The following is a 22,851-nucleotide window of genomic DNA, read 5'->3' as shown; positions in this document are numbered from 1 at the left end:
AAATTGCATATATTTATTTATTTATTTATTTATTTATTCAAGTAATAGCAGTTCTCCTATAAAAATTGTGAGAACAATAAATTTGGGTCTTACAACCAATTATGAATAGTTAGGATTAAAAGTTAGTTATTGGTCATATAATAATCATGTGCATGTATAATTTAATCTTAACTGTTCAATCAAGATCTAATGGTATATATTAAATGTTCTCATTTCTCATAATAATACATTGTTCTCACGTGAGTAGCTCCCTATACATATAAAATCCTTTTCTTAGAGGTCTACTTTTGAAAACTTCATGGTGGTTGCTAGTGATATAGACTAGAGATCCATTGTAGGGACTGATGAATCAAATCTACCTGTTAATCATTAACTAATTATAATCCATGTGTGATGTGTCACAAACTTATACCCGTTCCAACTATCACTTTAATTAGTTTGTATGTCACACGATTCGCTTTATTTTTCTCTCCTTGTTCTATAGAATTCAGTTCTAGTTGCTTAGAAGAACAGTTGGATCCCTTGTTTTTTTCTTTCTCTTTTGATGCTTAACATTAGTTACACTAAGATTCCAAAAGGATAATATATATATATATAACTAAATGCAACGTGAGGGTCACAATTCAAAAGGGCATGCAGAATTGGAACCCAACTGAAAAGAAAATTCTTTATGTCTTGGCCTTAATTATGTAAAACCAAGAAATTCTGTCCAACCAAAATGCCTATGGGGCATCTTTTACTGACAAAGTTGAACAAATTTCATTTGATTTTTCTTAACTTGTTGATGAAACTGCGTTACCTATTAGCGGGACTATTAGGAATTTATAAACAAGTTGAACCAGCCAGCTAGCTCCTGAAATTGCTTCATTTTTCTTTCTCTACTTTTTATCATGCCCTCCAGGGATATGTTAATTTTATTTAAGAGATTAATACATGAATAATCTACTAATACAATAAAAAACACATGGTGAGTGCATATACTATTTTATTCTTTGTCCAAATGTAGAACCTAATTATAAATCATTAGAGGAAAACACTTTTTTTAATACGCAAAAGTTTCAATAAAAAATAACTAGGGGTGCCAACCCAAATACAGAAAAATACAATTAAGAATGATTAGGACTACAAGAATAAATAATACAAGATCACCCAAAACTATAAGATTTTGAACCAAAATTAGAAGAAAACTAAGTCCAAAATCTAATATAAACCAAATTCATAATGTAATATGAACATAACTAAAACATTATGTGGATGTATGCTTAACTGCAGCAACTGCTGCTAAGGCGTAAGGACCACATTCTTTTATGGAAGAGGGTTTCAGTTGCAGGTACCAAACAAACTGCTCAGCAACCAGGATCTTAATTTAGAAACCTACTTTAAATGGGAATAATGTATCTCCTCGTATCAAGAGATAACTTATCTCCTACAATCAATAAAAGGATGACATGTGTACTATTTTGTTTAGTTTTAAAAATATTTTTATAAAAAATGATGAAATAGGACACATGTCATGATTTCACTGGCAAAAGTAAAAAACTTATTTCTTTATACTATGAGATATTTTATTCTCATTTTAAATATATGTCTATGTTATAATAAATATGTACAAAAGTAAAAGTTTGGAGCAGAACAGAAGGAAATGGACCTTTTCTGCTTTCAGTAATAAATAACATACTAAGCATTTCTTCAGTTATAGGCTTTGTCAGAAGTATATTAACATGTGATTTGAGTACTTAACCATGATTTCTGACAAAGGAAGAGTATCAGTTGGCTGTAAACTAAAAAAGTAAGCAAAAACAATTAGTTTTCTTTTGAATAAGAGTACTCATGTTTCGAACTTTTGATGTCACTGGATGAAGATATGATGGCTTTATTTGTAGATTATGATTTGATTTTACTATAATCAAAATTTGAACCTCCATTTTTCATCTAATGACCATATAGTGAACTTACCATATCAAAAGATCCAAATATGTGGCAAAAACAAAGTTTAAATATGCATAAAATTAATGTGAAATTATGTAGTAAAAATTGTGCAGATGATGTTGTAATTGGTGATTGTGAAAAGCGCTTAAAGTGTTTCTTTTGGGCCATAGACAAGAGATTAAGGTGAATTAAGTCACTTGTGCTATAAGCTTTATCCTACAACCAACTCATGAGTGACTTCATATTTGGCCCTTGCCTTTCTTTTGTGGAAATATTCAATGCACATACATAAGAATGAAAATTGATTACATAACAATCATAGACAAAGTCAATGGAGTAAAAAAGTGCAATGTGCTAACGTATATGATTTATTAATGAATATCTGTTTCCAAGAGAATTAGGGAACATCAAAAAGATTTTGATGAGATTTTGTATTGCTTCTTGGAAGTTTGGTGAATACGCCATTTTCTTGTTAAGAGAAACTTACATTATTAAATTTAATTGATAATTGATGAAAACGACAATTAATTATCCTACTTCCCTCAAATTCTAATTTCTAATTATATATTTCATATCTGACAGTGTCGGCAATATAACAAACCAGTACAATCTAATTTCTAACTATAGCAGTTATAAAGGTATAATTGAATAGACAATGGTATCCAATGTAAATGAAGAATTTTCTTGTCTAATTATAGTATCTGCGCAATATGTGCATGATGTCTATTGCTAAAGTCACAGGCAGCATAAAAGTAGAAAAGATTCTTAACCTGAGTACATGACAAAATAAAAATTATCAGCAAAAAATCTATCTTCTAAACCTGAGTAGATTTCCTTTGTTTTATAGGGTGTGTGTCATTTAGGCATTGACGAAAAGCAGAGCCAAATCTTTCTTGTCCCACATGCTTCAATTGACCCGAAAATAAAACAACCATAAGCAAGACCAGTCACTCCAAGACATACCTCATGAAAATCTAGTACCTAAAAGATACACAGCTTATCGATTTGGACCATTGCATATCAATTTTATCAATTTGATCTATCAGTTTGAGTTCGAAACAACGAGGGTGTGTGGACTGTGGAAGTTGGTATAGTATCTTGGTAGTTGTGGCACACACGGTGAGGTATCAAACATTTAGCCACTACTCAACAAAGTAAGTTTGTAGTTTCTCATCTAGTTTGTAGTCAAAAGGCTACTAAGTATTTGGTATACAAAAATTGAAAATAGTTCGTAGCTTTTAAAAAAGAAATTTCTAACATTTGAAAGCTACTTCAAGTAGAATTTAGAAAGTGAAAATAACTTTCAATAATTCGTAAATTTAAAGTTTTAATTTCATTATATAAGTTTAAAATTTTATAAATGGATACTGGAGTAATGCCCATAATGTATAGATTAGGCTTCATGGATGGACTAAAATATTGGAATTTTAAACTCTTGAGGGATGATTTACATTAAGTAAATCTATAAGGAACTAATTTGCTAATGAATGTATCTTTTAGGTTTTAAACTTTCCAAAATGTTAAAAGACTCATTATACATTCAGAAACTTTTACAGTCAAGCTCCTCTCTATTATTGCAATACGAGAAAAAGGAAAACATTTTTAAATTTATTAAAAAAAACTTCAATTATATCCATTAAAAAAAATTTCCCTCGTGTGTCACAACCCCAGGCAATATTGGACACTCCGTTAGTGGAAAAACTGCCCTCCAAAGTACTAACAAACAGAGCCTCTGTTTAATTTGAAATATGATAAATTGTGGTTAAAATCTCAACCACTGATTTTTGGGTATCAGTTATAATATAAATGCCAATAAAACTGATCAAATATAACCACAAACCCATGTGAGAATTAGAATATAAATAAAAACAAATTACTAACTTAAAAAGTACAAGCCTTTAGAAACTATATTTGACCAAAGACGGCCACAACACCGAAGTGAACAAAAAAGAAAGAGTGTATGTAGCATTAACATCACTCTTCCATGCGATTTTCTGATTGTTGTTGGGAAACACTGACCACGATCTTAGGTAAAGTGAGAGACTGGTCCTGTTGAAAAACAGAAGGAGCTTTGACCAAACTGATGCTCTGCTCCAACTCCCTTGCCGCCTCCTTATGCAGCTTCTGCTTCTTGCCCTTCATCCTATAGAATGAGGGTTTGACAAAATGTTAGCAGAGAGAAAAAAGAAAGCACCTTGTACAGTTTTCTGGTATAAATACAAGTGGAACCAAGTAATTACCTATTCTTATGGTGCTGCTCCTCCCTGCTGACTCTGATCTTATCAATCTTTGGAATGGCCTTGAGAACATTCTCAGTAAGATTCCTGTCATATCTCTCTGGCCTGTTTCGCTTTCTCTCAAACTCAAAGGTCGAATCCTAAAAAATCATACAATTGTGCTGAAGATTCTCCAAACGAAGATAATGAACAACAGACATATAAAACAAAGACTAAGGGGAAAGAGAAATTCAGTTACCTGTGTCATATCCTTTCCGTGCACCCGCCTATATGCCTTGGTCCATTTTACTTTACGAGGATTTCTCTTCATTTTAAAGTTCTTGTGGCATTTAGATCTACAGAATCGAAAAATCTGCAAGAACAGTTGTCAGAAATCTAAACACACATGCCATGTAAAGCTAAGCTATTGACTGTACATAGCCAGTTACTACACTAAAGCATTTGGTAAAAAATTTAAAAAATAAAATAAAAGAATAAATAAATAAAACTGCTGTTTGGCCTGACTGTCAGTTATGAAAATAAGATAACAATAATCAGTGAACTCAATATACTATGCAATCAAATCAAGCACAAGACACAAAACTACTGAACTAGTCTATACACCATGAGAGAATAAGCAAGAACACTAAAATCTCAAACTACAGTGCAAATGACTTGTACTTTTCGAATAAGGTTAGGTTGTCAGTTTTAGTCTGCGCTACAGCTTCAGCCAGTAGCTTGCAACTAAGGCCCTGACTTTCATATAGAACAACATCACAATGGTGACCCCTTTTACACTGTAACTTGAAACTTCATGGATCCCTTTCTAATTCAGTTGGTTCAGGTTAGTTTCCATTTCACTAATTGAGTCGCCTAAATTAATTTGGCTTACATACATAAGAAATTGCATTAATATATTATGGTGACAATACAAATAACCTCAAATGGTACTAATTTCACTTCAAATCCTGCATAACAGGTTAGATGTTATACAATATGTATTAGTAAAAACTAGTCTATACAAAAATCTCTTACACATCTATAGACAACTCAACCTAACTTCAGCTCTAGCTACCTCAATATATCTAGAATACTACAACATAAATACACAAGTGGAAAATCAATTAATTCCTATTAATAATATTTTTATAAACATAACTAATGAACTGCGGAACTAGCACGTGGATAGAGGGTGGCCCAATGCATGAGTCTTGCAAAAGATGTATGCAGGCTTACCATCGCAAGTGAGGAGGTTGTTTCCAGGATTTGAGCTGATAATCCTCGACTAAAACATAGATAAGAGAGAAATTTTACAGAGAATATAATGCAGTAGTAATTTATTTTACCTTAGCATCATTACGAACAAACTGAATTCCATGTCCAGGGTATACAGTTGAGGAACAGAACCAGCATTTCTCCAATCTCATTGTGCCTCCAGACTAAAGCAACACTTCACTACAAAAAATGACAAACTATTCAATATTATTGCCCTAGTCCCTCCAACAACACACGTGAAGGAAAACATATTAAATTTTAAAATAATTCTGAAACCGATAACAAATTCAATCTGAAAGCTTATCAATTAAATATCAAAGACATGATTATATATCAAGCATAGTATTTGTACACCATATACAATGGAAATCAGTAGGAACAAAAAATCAAGTATCATAAATCAGATCCTAGTTGGCTAGTTCTTTCACTCGATAACTAACTAATGAATAAAGTGAGAGAGAAAAACTGTAGCAACAATTTTCAAAAGAAACCTATGAATGAAATTAAAGTTCTATTCGAAGGTTAGAGAGAGAACCTGAAGCTTCGTGAGGCTGCTCGTTGAAGGGGTTGATGTGTTTTTTGGTGTGGGATTAAAAGAAGGTAACATGAGTATTCAACGTCTATTTGGTTAGGGTTGTTGACGCAAAACTGAAGAAACTAGTGGGCCTGGCCTTATTTCCAGTTATGGGCTTCCAGGCTCAAACAACCATAATTGGGCTTTGCCCTTTTTTTTTATTTCCCACAGGTATCTCACTCGAACTCGGGTTCTTGCTTAAGGGGAATCAAGCATGTACCATTTGAACCAACGCTCGTTGGTCTCTATTTTCCTTTGTCTATATTAATATATGCTCTCATTCTTATATTTCTAACAACTAAAATTATGCATTTTAACATATTATTGTCCATATGTATAATTTTTTTTAAAATGATTATACATGGTATAATTTTCTAAAAAATATACTTATAAGAATAAATGTTGGAACACATATTTTGATATTTTATTTCTTCCTTGAGAAGCTGATTTGTAATAGGACAAAAATAGTTTCCTTTACATATGTTCTGCAAGGAAATGAGAAATCATGCATCAAGGTAGACAATAGCCATGCACCTACTATTTAAACTAAATTGAAAAGGTCAGATGAAAAAGAAAGTGTCGATCATGCTTTAAGTGCAATTGCGCTTTAGCCAATGTTTGTACCTAAAGTTGAAACCCAATTGCATTCTTTATCATTCTACGGAAGTATTTCAAACTAGGGATGCTTTTTATATCATAATGTACTTTTTATATTTTGACAAATACATGTTCTGCTGAAATGCTTTTTACATTTAGATAGGTATATGTCAGAATGTAATTTTTTTATTTAAACATGGGTATATCCCAAAAGGGTTATGGAGTTTGAATGGCTCTGGGAAAAAGGGAATATAACAATATTATGGCATTTTCAAAAAAATGGGGGGACAAAATTAAAATTACAAATATATCCATTTAGTGCCTGTATCATGGGCCCCCACACCAGGATTTCTTCCTATTAAGGAATGAGTAGGGATTCTCTCATGTTGGAGGGAGAAACTCATAAGATTTGAGTCTATATTTTTCCTGTAACGGAGAAGCCAGTACCAATGTGGGATTGTGACATGTGACAATCTTATAATCAATGATTAAGATTTTAAAATGAATTTATTTAATTTTAAATTAAAGTGAGTTATGAAAAATGTTTTTAACCCTACTCTTCTTCTTCCCTAAAATCATCCTACTATCACAAAATCTTAAAAGTTATCTATACCTGGCACAAAACCAAGCCTTTGAAAAGATAAAAACTTTACTCTCTCTTTCTATTCCCCAAATTTTAACGGAAGCCATATCTGACCACATTAATGGAGGAGGTTAATAGAAGAAGAGAGAACTTGATAATCTCATCAGTGTTATATAATCTCACCACACACGTGATGATTTCACATGGTTTTACATTGAGAAGACTTGGTCTCTGAAGGCGTCAAGGGGATTAATGGAGAAGAGAGAACTTCAAAGTTTTGTTGTGGTAGGTGATTATAGAGAAAAAGAGAATGGTTAGAAACATTTTCCATAATATTTTAATTTAAAAATTAAAAAATCATTTTAAAATTTGACCCTTAATTATAATATTGCCACGTGTCACAATCCTATATTGATACTCGCCTCTCCATTACATAAGAGGATCCAAACTCTTGAGATTTGAGAGGCACTAGAGAATAAATGGCACGGTCTTCCAAAAAACCCGACTTCGATAATAATTAGATTGTATACATAAAAATTATATTATAAAGAAAAAATCTAATTAATATACATATAATATTAGTATAAAGATTTATTCATTATTTATTTGAATTACTTTTTTAAAAAGTAAATCATAATTAAATATAAATGGTGGATAAGAATAATAAATCTTAAATGTTATTTTTATATCTTTTTCTCCAAAAAGTTGATCATCATTTCTTAGTCATAGTATCAGCCTATCTGAATAAACTTGTCAACTTATCCTCTAAAATGCATCATATAATTCTTCAAAAATTGAGAAAATTATTTTTTTCAAAAAATATAAATATTGCACAATTTACAATTCTATAATCATATATATCAAATCAATAATAATTAGTGCACTTTTTCATTTGCATAGTTTTCCACAAAGAACAATTAACCTCATCTCAAATGTGACAGTATTTAATTAATGTGTCTTTTTTCTTAATATTCGATCATAATTCCTAACATTTAGGATTTTAACTTTCACTTAATAATTATAAATATTGTGCATACAATATTAAATGATTCAAAAAGACTTTACGACCAAAATGTTAATGATTTAGTTCATATGAAAGATACTTATTGAAACAAATAGTCATACATACCTAAAAAGATTAATATATTATTTATAAGATAAAAAATATAATTGATAGTACAAAAAATAAAGAATGAAGTAGACACAATATAAAATTGTTTAAATTGTAATATGAAGAAATAAAATTGCACCCACTTTCATGCACTTAACCATTACTACATGATCCGATAGTGCAATAAATGCATATTTATAATAAATTAATATTCTATCACATTAATATTTATATCTTAACGTAAAATTAAGATAACTTTGTTTAAATTTAAAGTTTAATATAGAGTAAATTATATTGACACCCCTGAGTTTTAGTAAAATTATACAAATTACCCATCACTTTTTTATACATATACAAATCTCCCATAATTTTTATATTTCATTACACTAATGACCTCTGTATATGAAATAAGTGTAATATTTTAAACAAAAAATGTGATAAATGCAATTAAGTTAAACAAAACGTGATATATTGTGGAGACAAATCCAAATAATATACGAGTCAATATCTTTTTATTATTTTTGGTTCATTTACATTATATTATATAAGAACGATTTAAACAATATTTCTTTAGAATTGTTGATGCATTTTGTAATAAAAAATAATAAAGATACATTGATTTGTATATTATTTGGAATTGTCTACATAATATATCATATTTTGTTTAAGTTAATTGCATTTATTACATTTTTTTGTTTAAAAGATTACACGTATTTCTTATGTAGGGGTGGTCAGTGTAATGAAAGTATAAAAACTATGGGAGGTTTGTGTAGGTGTAGAAAAGTGATGGGTGGTTTGTGTAATTTCACTAAAACTCAGAGAGTGTCAGTATAATTTACTATTTAATTTATATGCACTATCATTATAAATGTTTATACATATTCATATATTATATATCATTTATTCGTATTATTGTTTGATGAGTTAATGATTATTATAAATAAATAATGGATGATAAATTAAATATAAATTTTTTACATATATTTTTTTCTTAAATTTAATTATAGTTTCTTTTGTAGGAAATCAAAGCTAGGGGTATTCCTATTTTAAGAGAGTACATCAGTATAAAAATTTATACACAAATAGTACATTACCTATCATTTATTTGTATATTTTAAAAGGTTAATAATAATTAAAAATAAATGATAAATAATAAACTACTAGTGTATAAAACTCTTACATTATATATTTTTCTTCTTAAAACCCACATTTATATGAGAATATTAGCTTATGTTAGCTAAGAGGACGAAGAAAAAAAACCAAGGTATAAGAAGATAAAACTTTCCTATCATTTAATTAATAATTTATCAAAAATAAAATATATAAATGAATGATAAATAATTTAGCAATTGTGTATAAATTTTTATATTGCCAATACATAAATATTACATTAATTAATTAATATTTTTTAGGATTTTTTATATTAAGTTTTTTTTGGGTACAAATATTAAGTTGAATATGAACCACTAAATTTCTGTAAATACTCTCCAAATAATTAAAACCATGTTCTAGTTTTTATCTTTTATCATTACACCATTCTAAAAAAGGCATATTTAGTACCTAATACCTTGAACCAAGCTGCATCTGCAAGTAGATAAATAAACTACTTATTATGCTCATTGCTCCACCGATCATTTCAGCGGAGTTGTAATAATAATAATAATGACGAAGAGTGTTAGTTTCACTCTCACAAGCACTCTCTGAGTTGAAATTCACAATTTGTTCTCATTTTTCTTCGCCATTTCAATTTCACTTCTCACTCTCTCTTCTATCCCTCTTGAGCTTGTGGTTTTGGTTTTGAAAACTAAACCCTACCTACACCCTCATCTTCTAAAGTTCATCTTCTTCATTGCATTGCACCAGATCTGTAACCGTTAACCAACAACTCAAACCTATGCATCACTAGCTTCTTCTCAACCATGTCCAATTCCGATCCCAAGCCAATGAATCCTTCTTCATGGGCCAAGAAGACCGGTTTCAAGCCCAAATTCTCCGGTGAGACCAATGCCTCCGATTCCGGTCAGATAACGCTTCCAACCAACGCTACTCAACCTGACACTAACCTTGACCTCGAATCGGGTCGGGTTCGGAATCAGGCAGTGCATAATGCAAACGGTAACGGTAATGGTGTCGGAGCTGCTCAAGGCGAGAAGGTTCCGGTGAAGAAGCGTAGGGATTCCGATGGCGCGCCGAAGAATTCTGTTCCGAGTACTAATGGCCAGGCCAATGCTCCTCCTCCGGTGGACCAGCCGATGCGGAGAGCGGTGAGGCACGAGGAAGTGGTGGATGATGATGAGTTTGTGCATAGGCAGTCGCATATGAAGTATGAGCTCAGAGATTCACCTGGTCTTGGTAATTTCAAAAACTAGTGTGAAATTTTATGTTGTTGATTTTCTCGTTATGGCTCAAAATTTGATATGTTGGTTAATGATCGTGGTTTTCATGTGGATTGTTGTAGTTCCAATTGGTGTATACGGTATCCAGCATTATGTTTCGATATTAGGTTCGTTGATTCTCATTCCGCTTGTCATAGTTCCTGCCATGGGAGGCACTCATGTGAGTGATTTTTTTAATTAATGTTAAGTTTTATTTTGTAGCAGAGTTGTTATGTAGGTAATACAACTGTTATGTTATCTGAGACTTGTTAGTTGGTATAGGAGGAAACCTCTAAGGTGGTATCGACCGTGCTCTTTGTGTCCGGGGTAACTACTCTCTTGCATATTACTTTCGGGTCCAGGTTGCCCTTGATACAAGGCCCTTCTTTTGTTTACCTGGCTCCTGCTTTGGCGATAATCAACTCCCCGGAGTTTCGAGGATTAAATGAAAATGTATGTATTTCTTCCCATTTTTTATCTTTTAGATAGAGTTAGTTATTATTGTTTGTATCATGATTCGTGGTTCCATCTAGACGAATTGTTTGGTCTTGCTTGCAACTGTTTCTGTTTAGTTATTCATAAGGTCCAGTGGAATTTGCGTGTATTATAAATTTTTGTATGGAATAATTGAAGCAAAGACAGCTGATAAAATTTCTATCTCAATTTTCAGAAATTCAAGCATATAATGAGGGAGCTGCAGGGGGCTATAATTATTGGTTCATCTTTTCAAGCTTTACTTGGATATAGTGGTCTCATGTCGCTGTTCGTAAGGTATAACTTTGGGATTTTCTCTGCTTGTTTATTTGTCTCTTTTGTGGTACATGCTTCATTGTTTCACGAAAAAGTATTGTTGTTGACCGAGGCAATGTGTTAGGTAGTTCTAATGGCTAATGCCTAAAGATAGAGAAATTTCAGTGGAAGAATCATACAGGATAATGCTAGGAAGAAGAATGATGTAAATAAAAACATGTAAAAAAAGGTGGCCCAATGCACGAGACTCCCATCTAGTGGGATCTAGGGAGGGTAGATATATGCATACTTACCCTCGCAAGTGAAGAAAATGTTTCCAAGATTTGAAACCGTGACCTCCAAGCCACAAGGCAACAACCTTAACGTTGCAACGAGGCTCAACCTCTATGTAAATAAAAGCATGTAAATGTAATAAAAAATAAAGAAAAAGGAAAACAAAATTGCATAGTGCTTAGCTTAGCATGTGGCCGTGTGGTGGTTTTTGTGACTGGATCGATTTCTTGTCGACGATTTTCGAAAGGGGATTCATGTGGTAGACCTGAAAATTTTATCCTCCCCACTTAGTGCTGGACAGGTTGCTTTAAATGAATTAATCAAGATTGGCTGGTTAAAACTGTATTTCTAGAGTAATTTATTGGTACTTTTAAAAGGAAATGATATACTTGTCTTTATCACTAATTGAGGTTGATATCTAATTCTGGTAATTGGTTGGTTTATAGTATTGATGACATTCACTTCTCATAATTAAGAAGCTGCAAGTATTCTTCCATACAAAAGTGTCTTGTTTGGAAGGGTTAATATTGCCTATTTGAATATTTTTTCAATAGGGTTTGTTCCTGCCTACATGCATCACTCCTCACTTTTTTGGGTTTAGCAATATGGAACTACTTCCTTTGCCTTTCCCCACAGCTTAAATCAGTGGAATAAAATCATCATGTTTTGCATCTTACTTTTCTGTTCAGTGTAACTGATAATGATCCTCATTGTATGGTTGTATTTCAGGTTGATCAATCCCGTAGTTATATCCCCAACTATTGCTGCGGTTGGACTTTCATTTTACAGCTATGGTTTTCCAATAGTCGGCACATGTCTTGAGATTGGTGCAATACAGATATTAGTGGTTATTGTTTGTTCTCTCGTAAGATTGTTGAATTGACCTTGAGTTTTTATTTTGATTTTATAATTTAATTTATTTTCTTTATCAATATAGTAGTCTTGGTGTGTATACTGTATTACTTGTTGCACTGTTCTAAAATATCTAATCTATTATTTCTTGTTGTCTGCAGTATTTTCGTAAGATATCTGTTCTTGGACATCGTATATTTCTTATATATGCGGTAAGTTTAATGTTACAGTGTCTTTCTAAGTAACTTTTTCAGTAGTTGAAATAAAATTTTGTGGCGTTGCAAATGATTTCTGGATAGTGTTTAAGATGGTGCCTTCTTCACCTAACTGCCAGGTTCCTTTGGGTCTGGCAATTACGTGGGCGTTTGCTTTCATGCTGACTGAAGCAGGAGTCTACAGCTACAAAGGATGTGATATAAATACACCTGCCTCAAATATGGTTTCAGAACACTGCAGAAAACATTATTCAAGGATGAAGCATTGTCGGGTTGATACTTCTCAAGCATTGAAATCCTCCCCATGGTTCAGATTTCCTTATCTGCTCCAATGGGGTACTCCTATCTTCCACTGGAAAATGGCTCTTGTAATGTGTGTGGTTTCCTTAATCTCATCTGTGGATTCGGTTAGTTTCTTTTCTTTTCCTGTTTTGATTCCTGGACTGTGTTTACTTATCTTGACTCAAAATATGTTGATTATTAACTTGTTTTATCCATCTATTGGCCCCTATTACCATCTTTATAATGTACTAGCAATCTTGTTTGTCTATGGCTGTTCATTTATTACATATGATACATGCCTTGATGGGAAATTATGATTTTGACCTACTGAATTGATATATATTTCATAAAAATGATGATTTGGGTGCTGAGCAAACTTGCATATGGTATTCACTTACAGATCATTTGTCACTTCAGTTTAACTGCAAGCTTTCTCCATGAATGGAGAAAACTGGAGAATGAAGAGCCTGGAGGCTTTCATATTGTTTATTAGATCCAAACTTGAAAACAATGGTTGTCATCTTTTCATGTTGTTTTTTACATGATCAAGTTCTTTTTTCTTCTTCCGTGTTCATTTTAAGTCGGGGTGGGGCTATTGGCACTCTAAATTGCCTATTCACACTCTTCATTTACCAACCACATATTTAGTTTTTTATTTTACAAATTTGTGACTGGTCAATAACGAGTGTGAATAAGTATTTGGGAGTGCCAATAGCCCCACACTTTAAGTAGATACCACATATAAGGCACACTAATGTAGTATTGGTTTGGTTTTATCTCATATCTTATAATTACATTTTTTTAATCTTAGTGCTGCTAATAGCCATTGTGATTTGCCATAGAATAGGATGTACTGATCTATTACAGATTAACAATATCCTATCTCAAAATTGAAATGATATTTCCCTTGTATTTTCCTCTGCATCACTGGACCGTGCTGTGGATAAGGATACTTATGTGCTTTTTTAACTTTGTAGGTTGGCTCATACCATGCATCTTCATTATTGGTAGCGTCCAGACCTCCAACTCCTGGAGTTCTTAGTCGAGGAATTGCTGTTGAAGGTCTTTCTAGTGTCTTGGCTGGTCTCTGGGGAACTGGAACTGGGTCTACAACATTAACTGAAAATGTTCACACAATTGCTGTGACTAAAATGGGAAGCCGCAGGGCAGTTCAACTGGGTGCATGCTTTCTGATAGTGTTGTCTCTCATAGGTAAGTGTCTATTACCTTTCTGCTCTTGGAGCTAACCTTTATGGAAAGTATATTTTTATATGTAATGAGTTATTGTGGACTAAAAGCCATTTGGGTTATGCATTGTTGATATTTCTGACTGGGATTTCATGCGGTTTGTTATATTATTTATCATGCAATTTCTCTGGTTTCCTTACAGGCTGATTGTGGGCTTGTAAGGTAATATATTTATGGCTTTGTAATGTACATTTATAATGCCATTTAGGGTATGATTAAGGCCCTAGCAATTCTCAATGTATTTAAATGTTCCCCAATGCACTCTAAGAGATGCTTGTCCTTAAGTAAAAACTGTAAGTACAAAAAACATTAGTAAGAAGTTAGACAATTTTGTAGTTAAATATATGATATTATCAAAACAAAATTTATAGCTGAAATTAGAAGAACAAGGTCACTGACCTGTAAGTTGATAACATGAACTACTTACAAGTTAAAATACTCAGAAGATATTTTCCACTTCTTCCAACTCCTTAATGTGGCTGGTTAATTAATGCACATAGAAAAACATCTTTCACTTTATGTTGCCTGACCACTTTTCGAGCCCTTCATTAAACCATATTCTTCAATTCTGTGTATATGGTGCCAAAAAATTGTGAACATGAATATGTTTGCTATTAGATAATTTACTAAGGTGGTTCACATAATACAGTATATTACCTTTAATATTCAGTGAATTTCAACCCACACATTTACACCTATGTATGCATCCTAAGTTGAATATTGCCAGTATTTTAGAATTGCAGTCATTAGTATGTTATTGGCATCAATCTTTAGCTTCTGCACCAATGAAAAATAACCACTACAGTAACATGGGACATGTAGTCAAGAGCGCTGATGCAGGAAAGACTAACATAGTCAAGCATATTTAATCATATTGTGTTGTGTTTGACACATGGTGATCACAGCCACAACTGCTTTGTGTTGTTTGTGCTTCATACCTCTTTGCTGCTAAATGTTGTTGTTGCCTTTATCTATCTGTGTGGGAAACTTAAATAACTGTCGGCTAGTAAGCCCCTTAGAACTGGCAGTATCAAAATCTATCTTCCAAGTCATTGAGTCTTTCTTGCCTTCAATTTTTCTGTTGGAGTTTTGCTGCCCAAAACAGAATAGCTGGCATGTTGCATGTGCTAAAGCTGGTATAAAGCTTCTCAGAGATATTTCCCCAATTTTGTAGTTCCCTAGCAATCCGTTTGGTATATGCAATTAGTTATTTATTAGCAAGTCAATCATCAACCGACATAGAAACTATAGAAAAGTTGTTGATTTATTGTGCTGAGTATTTCCATTTTTTTGGGGGATAGAATATGCCATAGGACAATTATGGTGTGCAATTCATTGATAGTTTTTTTCCGCCAGCTTCGCTTGTGTTCATTTAATATATTTTTGCCCTCAAATTTAAATAAAACTTTTCATGCAAATTTACCCATTTATATTTATGCTTATGCCATACAACAGGTAAGGTTGGAGGGTTCATTGCTTCAATACCTGATGTCATGGTTGCTGGTCTCCTTTGCTTTATGTGGGCAATGTTAACTGCATTGGGCTTGTCAAATCTACGCTATAGTGAAGCTGGAAGCTCTCGCAATATCATCATAGTTGGGTTATCATTGTTTTTCGCTTTTTCCATACCAGCCTACTTTCAGCAATATGGCATCTCTCCAAACTCCAATTTGTCTGTGCCAAGTTATTTGCAGCCCTACATTGTGGCTTCTCATGGGCCTTTCCACAGCAAATATGGATGGGTATGCCTGTGTCTCATTTCTTTTTACTGTTATGAACTTTTTGCTTGAATCTGTTGGTGTGAAACTTTGTGGTCAAAATTTATTAGCTACTGTAAGACTTTCAGAAAGGTAAGAAGAAATCCAAAGCCTGCTTTCATAAATCAAAGTGAATGGAAGTTGAACAACCCTCATATCCAATAGTGAACAGATAGTTGCTTAGATGTTTTAACGTCAATTGGCTGCTACTCCGTGGTGTTGATGAAGTATTTTTCTTGGATATGCAGCTTCATTTTTTGACAGAATCCTGCCTGTTCTTACCTCACTGTTGCTAACTAGTAACTGTTACATCATCATTTTGTTAAGATGCGTATAATTGAAACAAAATTTCATGATGCAGTGAACTAGCTAATAAATATGCTTGTGGGGTTGGTTTCAATTATGTAATTCCTTTGTTACTCTAACACTTGAGTGCTGGTTACAAACTACTCTACTCGTTTGGAGAAACTTTTTTACTATTAGTTGATATGACAGGTTTTTCTAAAATAACACTTGCTAGTCTGTTCTTTTTGCAGTTGAACTACGTCTTGAACACACTGTTTTCACTACACATGGTGATAGCATTTCTTGTTGCTGTTATCCTGGATAATACTGTACCTGGCAGTAAGCAGGAACGTGGCGTATATGTTTGGACCGAACCTGAGGTTGCTAGAAGGGAACCTGCTGTTGCTAATGACTATGGGTTGCCCTTGAGAATTGGTAAGATATTCAGATGGGTGAAGTGGGTTGGCCTGTAAAAGACACCTCTTGTTGGGCTCAGTGGTGGATAGTAATAGGTAATGTCAGTTATTTCGTGTACATTGGCAAATTGGAGGGGTCTATTTGTGATCTAATTTATTATAGATTAACCATGTATCTAGTTGAGTCATTCATCATCTCCAACTTTTTTCTTGCTTTATTTAAGGTGAGATTTCACAAATCATTTTGGATGTGTATATATATACATTTTTTTAAATTTGAAGTTTTATCCATTTTCATTGTAAAAGAGGCAGCAAGCTATTTTATTGTCACTTGTCCGTTGTCTGTGGTAAAATCTGGTATATCTACTCTGCATTTATGAAACATAGAATGCATCTTCTCTAAATGTAGCTAGCATCTTAGATGTTTTATTGTGTGGGAAATCTTAGCATCATAGATGTTTTATTCCCTTGTGTTTGTACTCAATTTAATTCTTTAGAATGCTTAAACAGCATTGGTGGTAGGGTTACCATTCCTTCTCAACCATCAATAGAGATCATAGGAATCAGCTTCTACATCAATTTGTGGATAGCCACAATCTCAATTAATCCCTGGCCCTCTAAGGATTGCAGGTTGTTCTGCTTATATGGAATAATAAAGTCCAGTGTGATATGTAGCATGCTTAGACATCATGTAAGGGTGTAAATTGTTTAGGTTTGGCATGGTTAATCAACTTGTGATCTACTGACTCAATTTGAGACTTGATCAACTTCCTACGTAGATGTTTTTGTGATTGAACTCATGAAAGTCCGAATCTCTTTGAATCTACTATTGAATTGGTTTGGTTTGACGTGGTTGATTGATCTAATTCTAAGTGTTACCAGGGTTCTTGTTCTGGAAAATAACCAATCCAACCTGAGCCGATGATTGATAAACTTCCTCCATAGATAGTACCATTTCCTAAAATATTACATAGTCACGTGAACAAAAATAAAATAATATGGTAAGCTGCGGCTGCTATGTCACTGAACATAACAGTATAATGTAAGGACTTACATACCGTTTGAAACAACAAGTTGCTGGGTTGCAAGATGCTCAAAGCTAAGGATAGAAACTAGTCAAGCTAAACTTTCTGCTACATAGACTGAACATATATAGTATATAAGAGACTTAGTCTCTGGTTTGTATAAAAAAACTTGAAAGCCTAGGCTTAATATATTTAAAAGTCTATCTTAACTGTCTATTTAAAAATCTTTTATATCATAAAGCCTTGAAATAAGTAAACATATATGTATTTAATTAAACTAATAAATTTACTTTTAATTAAGTTCATCTAATCCTATCAATTAAATTATATATTTTTTATAGATTTTTATATTAAAATTGTGTACATAATAATATTAGTTATATTATAATAGTGTAATATAAATATTATTATATAATTAAATAAACTTGTCTATTAGAATTAATATGCATTTTAAATAAACTTGAGCACAGTCTATTAAGTTAAATAGGTTTTTTTTAAAAACTAAATCTGAAGTATTTACAAAAAAGTCATACCAAACCTGTTATATGACAGGTTATAAGCCTCAAATAGAAAATCTGATTTATGTTCACTCTTAGTCACAGCTCTAAAACAATATGATATTGCTAAATCCTATTATGTTTATCCTGGTTTCACATTATAGAGAAAAAACACATTTAGCTTAAGATCTTAACATGTATATTAACCATCTTATATTCTCTGGCAACAATAGCATTCTCTTTCCACTGTGATCATATAGTACTTTATTAGTAGAGATAAAAATAGAGAACTCATTATTTAGATATTTATGTTTTCAAATAAACTAGTCTAAAAAATCACACACTTGGTCTAAACATATATAAAAAAAACTTATCTTTGAAGTTATTTTCTAATTTTAATTTGGTCATAAAAATTTTATATGTTTCAAAAAAGGTTTTTTATTGTGAAGTTGGATTTAAAAAAACTTGAATGGGGAGTCTCCAAAAATATAATATAAATAAATGTGTGTGTAATAATAAGAGAACACAAAGGGGGTAGGTGTGATGGTGACATTAACCGAACCAGCTTGGCGCACACACCATCATCCCCTTATCACTTTCAATCGCACTTTTCTCTTATGCCACTTGCTTACCCAACTCATATTTAAACCCCTTTCCCCTTCCCTTTCCTTCCTCAGCTTGAGTTTCCCTTCTTCTAAGAGAACACCAAGCTTTCTAGTTTCTACCCTAATTCCTAATTCACTTCACCTTTCTTTCTTCTTCTTAATTCCTTTTAACTCTCTACAATATGCATACTCTTTCTCACCCCTATTCCAATGTTCTCAATTTTTTCAATCACTCGCGCCCTTCTTTTTGTCGGGTCGGGGCGACCCGAATTTCCATCAAATGCGGTCACGGGTTTGAATCTGTTTATGGATTCGGATCTGCCCGAAGCGATTGGCAGAGCGATTGTGCTATCTTAACCAGTAAAGTTGATTCGCTGAAGGATTCTCATGTCGTCAATGAAAATAGCAACGGCGGTGCTGATCATGTCGCCGCCGTCAACGGCCACACTTCTGCTGTATCCAATCTCAATCTGGTTCCAATTGAAAGCAAAAAACAGATTCAGCCTAAGCCTCTAACCATCTCTGATTTGTCTCCGGCGCCGATACACGGCTCGCAGTTGCGGGTGGCGTACCAGGGAGTCCCTGGTGCTTACTCCGAAGCCGCCGCCGGGAAAGCGTATCCGGATAGTCAGGTTATTCCGTGTGACCAGTTCGAGGTGGCGTTCCAAGCGGTGGAGCTATGGATCGCCGATCGTGCGGTTCTACCGGTGGAGAATTCCCTCGGCGGATCGATCCACCGCAACTATGATCTCCTCCTCCGCCACCGCCTCCACATCGTTGGTGAGGTCCAGCTCCCTGTCCACCACTGTCTCCTCGCACTCCCCGATGTTCGAAAAGAGTACTTGACGCGCGTGATCTCACATCCTCAAGCTCTAGCACAATGTGAACACACCTTAACCAAACTAGGTCTCAACGTTGCTCGCGAAGCCGTCGATGACACCGCCGGAGCCGCTGAGTTTGTCGCCACGAACAACCTCCGAGACACGGCTGCGATCGCTAGCGCACGTGCCGCGGAACTCTACGGTTTACAAATTCTGGCAGACGGAATTCAAGATGATCCGAATAACGTGACACGGTTCGTAATGCTGGCCAGAGAACCCGTTATTCCTCGAACGGATCGACCATTCAAAACTAGCATCGTTTTCGCACACGATAAGGGAACTTCAGTGCTGTTTAAAGTTCTCTCTGCGTTTGCGTTTAGGAATATCAGTTTGACTAAGATTGAGTCAAGGCCTCATCGTAACCGTCCGATTAGGGTGGTAGATGATGAGAGTGAAGGTACTGCGAAGCACTTTGAGTACATGTTTTATGTTGATTTTGAGGCTTCTATGGCTCAAGTTAAGGCACAGAATGCACTTGCAGAGGTTCAAGAATTCACGTCTTTCTTGCGAGTGTTGGGGAGTTACCCTATGGATATGACACCTTGGAACCCCTCTTCTTGTCGCGGGGGAGATTAGTTATTTATTTATTAAATCTCACCTCATTCTCAAATTTGTGAATAACAAAACACGTTGTTACAGTTTGTATATATTTTATTTTCTCTTCTGGTTTGTTACTTTGAAGAAATCAATCCTATTATAAGAGGAGGAAAAAGTAGTTAGTTATGGGTGAATGGGGTTGTTGGGTTATTTAAGAGTGCAGGAATGTAAGGTAAAAGTGTGTTTTATAATTGCACACCTTACAATCTTCATCCTGTACCTAAACAAGATATGATATTCTGGTTACACACATTGTATATTTTGGTCAACAAATATAGTGTCAGATTTAAATTATTTTGTCCATATTCTCAAACAGTAGTTGGATATTTTACAAAATTATCATTAATGAATGAAGAATGGCATAAAATATTGGAAGTGACTATAACTTCACTCCTAAAACATCATACGTATACTACATTAGGTGAATGTTTTATGTTTGGACATTATTAAACAAACAAAAAACAAGTGAACGTGAGAGTATTAGATTTGGCTTTATACTTGATAACGTATTTAATATCACCGTCCAGAAATCTATGATGACAACGGCTGCGAATGCAACGGCGCTGCAGGAATCGTGGTAGGTACTAGTAGCAAAACTCCGAGTCACAGGCAGATGGTGTTGGTGTTGGTGCTTGTCTGTTGCAGCTTCGCATCAGTGTGAGTGAACACTTTTGTATCACTGCGCCATGTTTGGTGACCAGCCTCTTTTGCATTGTACAATGATCTTCTGTCCCCAAAATACTATCTCCTCATATCCTTAACCAATATCATATCCTAAAATAATATAAAATATTAATTTATGATTTTTATAAAATAAAATTACAATAAAATATTTTGATTGGTTTGATACACCATTAAGAACATTAGATATTCATCCATAAGTTGTCATCTTGCATCTCTTTCTATTTTTTTTTGTCTTGGCTTGTGTAGTTCCAGAAATTATGTGGGTTCAATCATTTAGCGGCTGGACTTTTTTTTGGTCCATTCCTTGACTATGGACTAATTCCTCTTTAGATGTGTACTATAAGAATCGAAATTTTGAGTATCAAATGCAATTTTATATTGTTCGATCAACATCTTGATTGTGGTTGGTGATGGGGTTAATGAGGGTGGGTGAAGTGAGTGACTATAGATAGGAGTAGTGAAGATGGTGGTGACATATTTGGAGTGTTGGTAGGGCTATCAATAGCTAATGGGGGATAGAACAATGGTGGATAGAAGCACATCTTCTATCTTAAGATATATATTATTTATTCTTTGGTGATGAGGAAACAAATATAAAGTTAATATATTAATGGAAAACAAATTGCGCATAAAGTAATACAAATTTTTTTGGAGGAGGTAATGTAGCTCCTTGGTTGATATATACTTATTTGAGAGTATTATATTATCTATTTGCTAGAAACATTTAATTAGTTATTTAATGATAGTTAGATCTTCCTTTAAGAACTAGTTTAATTAGGTACATCAAGACGTTTATGTATGGAGAAAAAAATGAATATTTACTCCTTTAATTTAAAGTACTCTTTAGTGCTTAGTGCTCACCAACCAAAGTATACGATATTCACATTCAACCATACAAGTTTGATTGTCAAAGCGAAGCATAAGCCAGGACATAAAATGCATAACTTTGGTCATTATTTGTTTCTTAACTCTGCGCCAACCAATTGAACTTTTTACAATCCACGCTTTCCAAACTATTTTTAAAATGCCGCCTTTGTTGAACTAATCAACCTACGCATGAAAATAAACTCACGACATATTTCTCACTAGATTGAGAGGCTGGATTTAAAATATCACTTACCCCATCATAATTGACAATTGTATTAGATACTTTTAGTAGTATTAAAAATTAATAATTGTATTGAATAATTTAGATGGGTTGGTTTTAGTTACAAAATATGGAGGTCACTTTAACATAGAGTAAATGCTAAAATTACTCCATTCATGATGTTTAAGAATTGTATTGCCTTTATCTATTCGTTTAGATATTTTGCCTTCCTTTTTTACAATATTGTTAGAGGAAAAATATGAATGTATTGATAAATAGAAGTTTTTTATTGTTATAGAATTATTCGTCATTTATTTTTAATTATCATTGAGTCTACAAATAAATGGTGGATTATGGTGTATAAGTCTTTTGATTAAATATATATACACTGATAGTATAAATATTTTTTAAAGTGTCAACAAATTATCTATCATTTATATGTTAATCATCATTAAAAATCATCTATTATTTATATGTTAATCATTATTAACTTTTAAATTAATAATATAAATTAATGGTGGATGTAATGGGGTTAACAGAAAGAATTTAATTGTTAGAGGTTAAAAAGCAAGGGGAATTATTTGCAATAAAGAAAAACTTATACATATGTAAAATCAAATCATAACTTTGGGGTCAATATAGTAATTTTGTCAAAAGAATACTAACGTTAACTTTTCGACCTTAATTTTCAAAATGAGCTAAGTTTACGACCTCATTGATAGAAAATAAAATCGAAA

The 22,851-nt window shown here is 33.2% G+C and overlaps 3 protein-coding genes across 4 annotated transcripts; 2 read left to right on the top strand and 1 right to left on the bottom strand.

The window, feature by feature from the left end:
- On the bottom strand, positions 3,736 to 6,066 carry LOC109351707 (probable ribosome biogenesis protein RLP24). Its single transcript, XM_019593272.1, has 5 exons — positions 5,956 to 6,066; positions 5,492 to 5,600; positions 4,405 to 4,518; positions 4,170 to 4,306; positions 3,736 to 4,072 (listed from the first exon to the last, which is right to left on the bottom strand). The coding sequence occupies exons 2-5, from the start codon at positions 5,570 to 5,572 to the stop codon at positions 3,904 to 3,906; spliced, it is 501 nt and encodes a 166-aa protein (XP_019448817.1). The 5' UTR covers positions 5,573 to 5,600; positions 5,956 to 6,066; the 3' UTR covers positions 3,736 to 3,903.
- LOC109351703 (nucleobase-ascorbate transporter 12) lies at positions 9,898 to 17,068 on the top strand. Of its 2 annotated transcripts, none has more exons than XM_019593267.1 (10): positions 9,898 to 10,637; positions 10,744 to 10,841; positions 10,943 to 11,113; positions 11,331 to 11,431; positions 12,413 to 12,548; positions 12,697 to 12,747; positions 12,870 to 13,157; positions 14,010 to 14,244; positions 15,736 to 16,022; positions 16,558 to 17,068. In XM_019593267.1, exons 1-10 carry the CDS (start codon positions 10,205 to 10,207, stop codon positions 16,645 to 16,647), a joined length of 1,890 nt encoding a protein of 629 aa, XP_019448812.1. In that variant the 5' UTR covers positions 9,898 to 10,204; the 3' UTR covers positions 16,648 to 17,068. The 2 variants fall into 2 exon arrangements, with proteins under 2 accessions (XP_019448812.1, XP_019448810.1); XM_019593265.1 differs by having other exon boundaries at positions 9,902 to 10,637; positions 16,574 to 17,068.
- Positions 18,861 to 20,493, top strand: LOC109351705 (arogenate dehydratase/prephenate dehydratase 6, chloroplastic-like). The gene has a single exon (XM_019593269.1). It carries the CDS (start codon positions 19,048 to 19,050, stop codon positions 20,320 to 20,322), a length of 1,275 nt encoding a protein of 424 aa, XP_019448814.1. The 5' UTR covers positions 18,861 to 19,047; the 3' UTR covers positions 20,323 to 20,493.

The sequence above is a fragment of the Lupinus angustifolius genome, chromosome LG07, assembly GCF_001865875.1.
Source record: "Lupinus angustifolius cultivar Tanjil chromosome LG07, LupAngTanjil_v1.0, whole genome shotgun sequence".
Classification (NCBI taxonomy): Eukaryota; Viridiplantae; Streptophyta; class Magnoliopsida; order Fabales; family Fabaceae; genus Lupinus; species Lupinus angustifolius.
The sequence above is the reverse complement of the archived record's forward strand: the minus strand, read 5'-3'. Positions and strand labels throughout refer to the sequence as shown.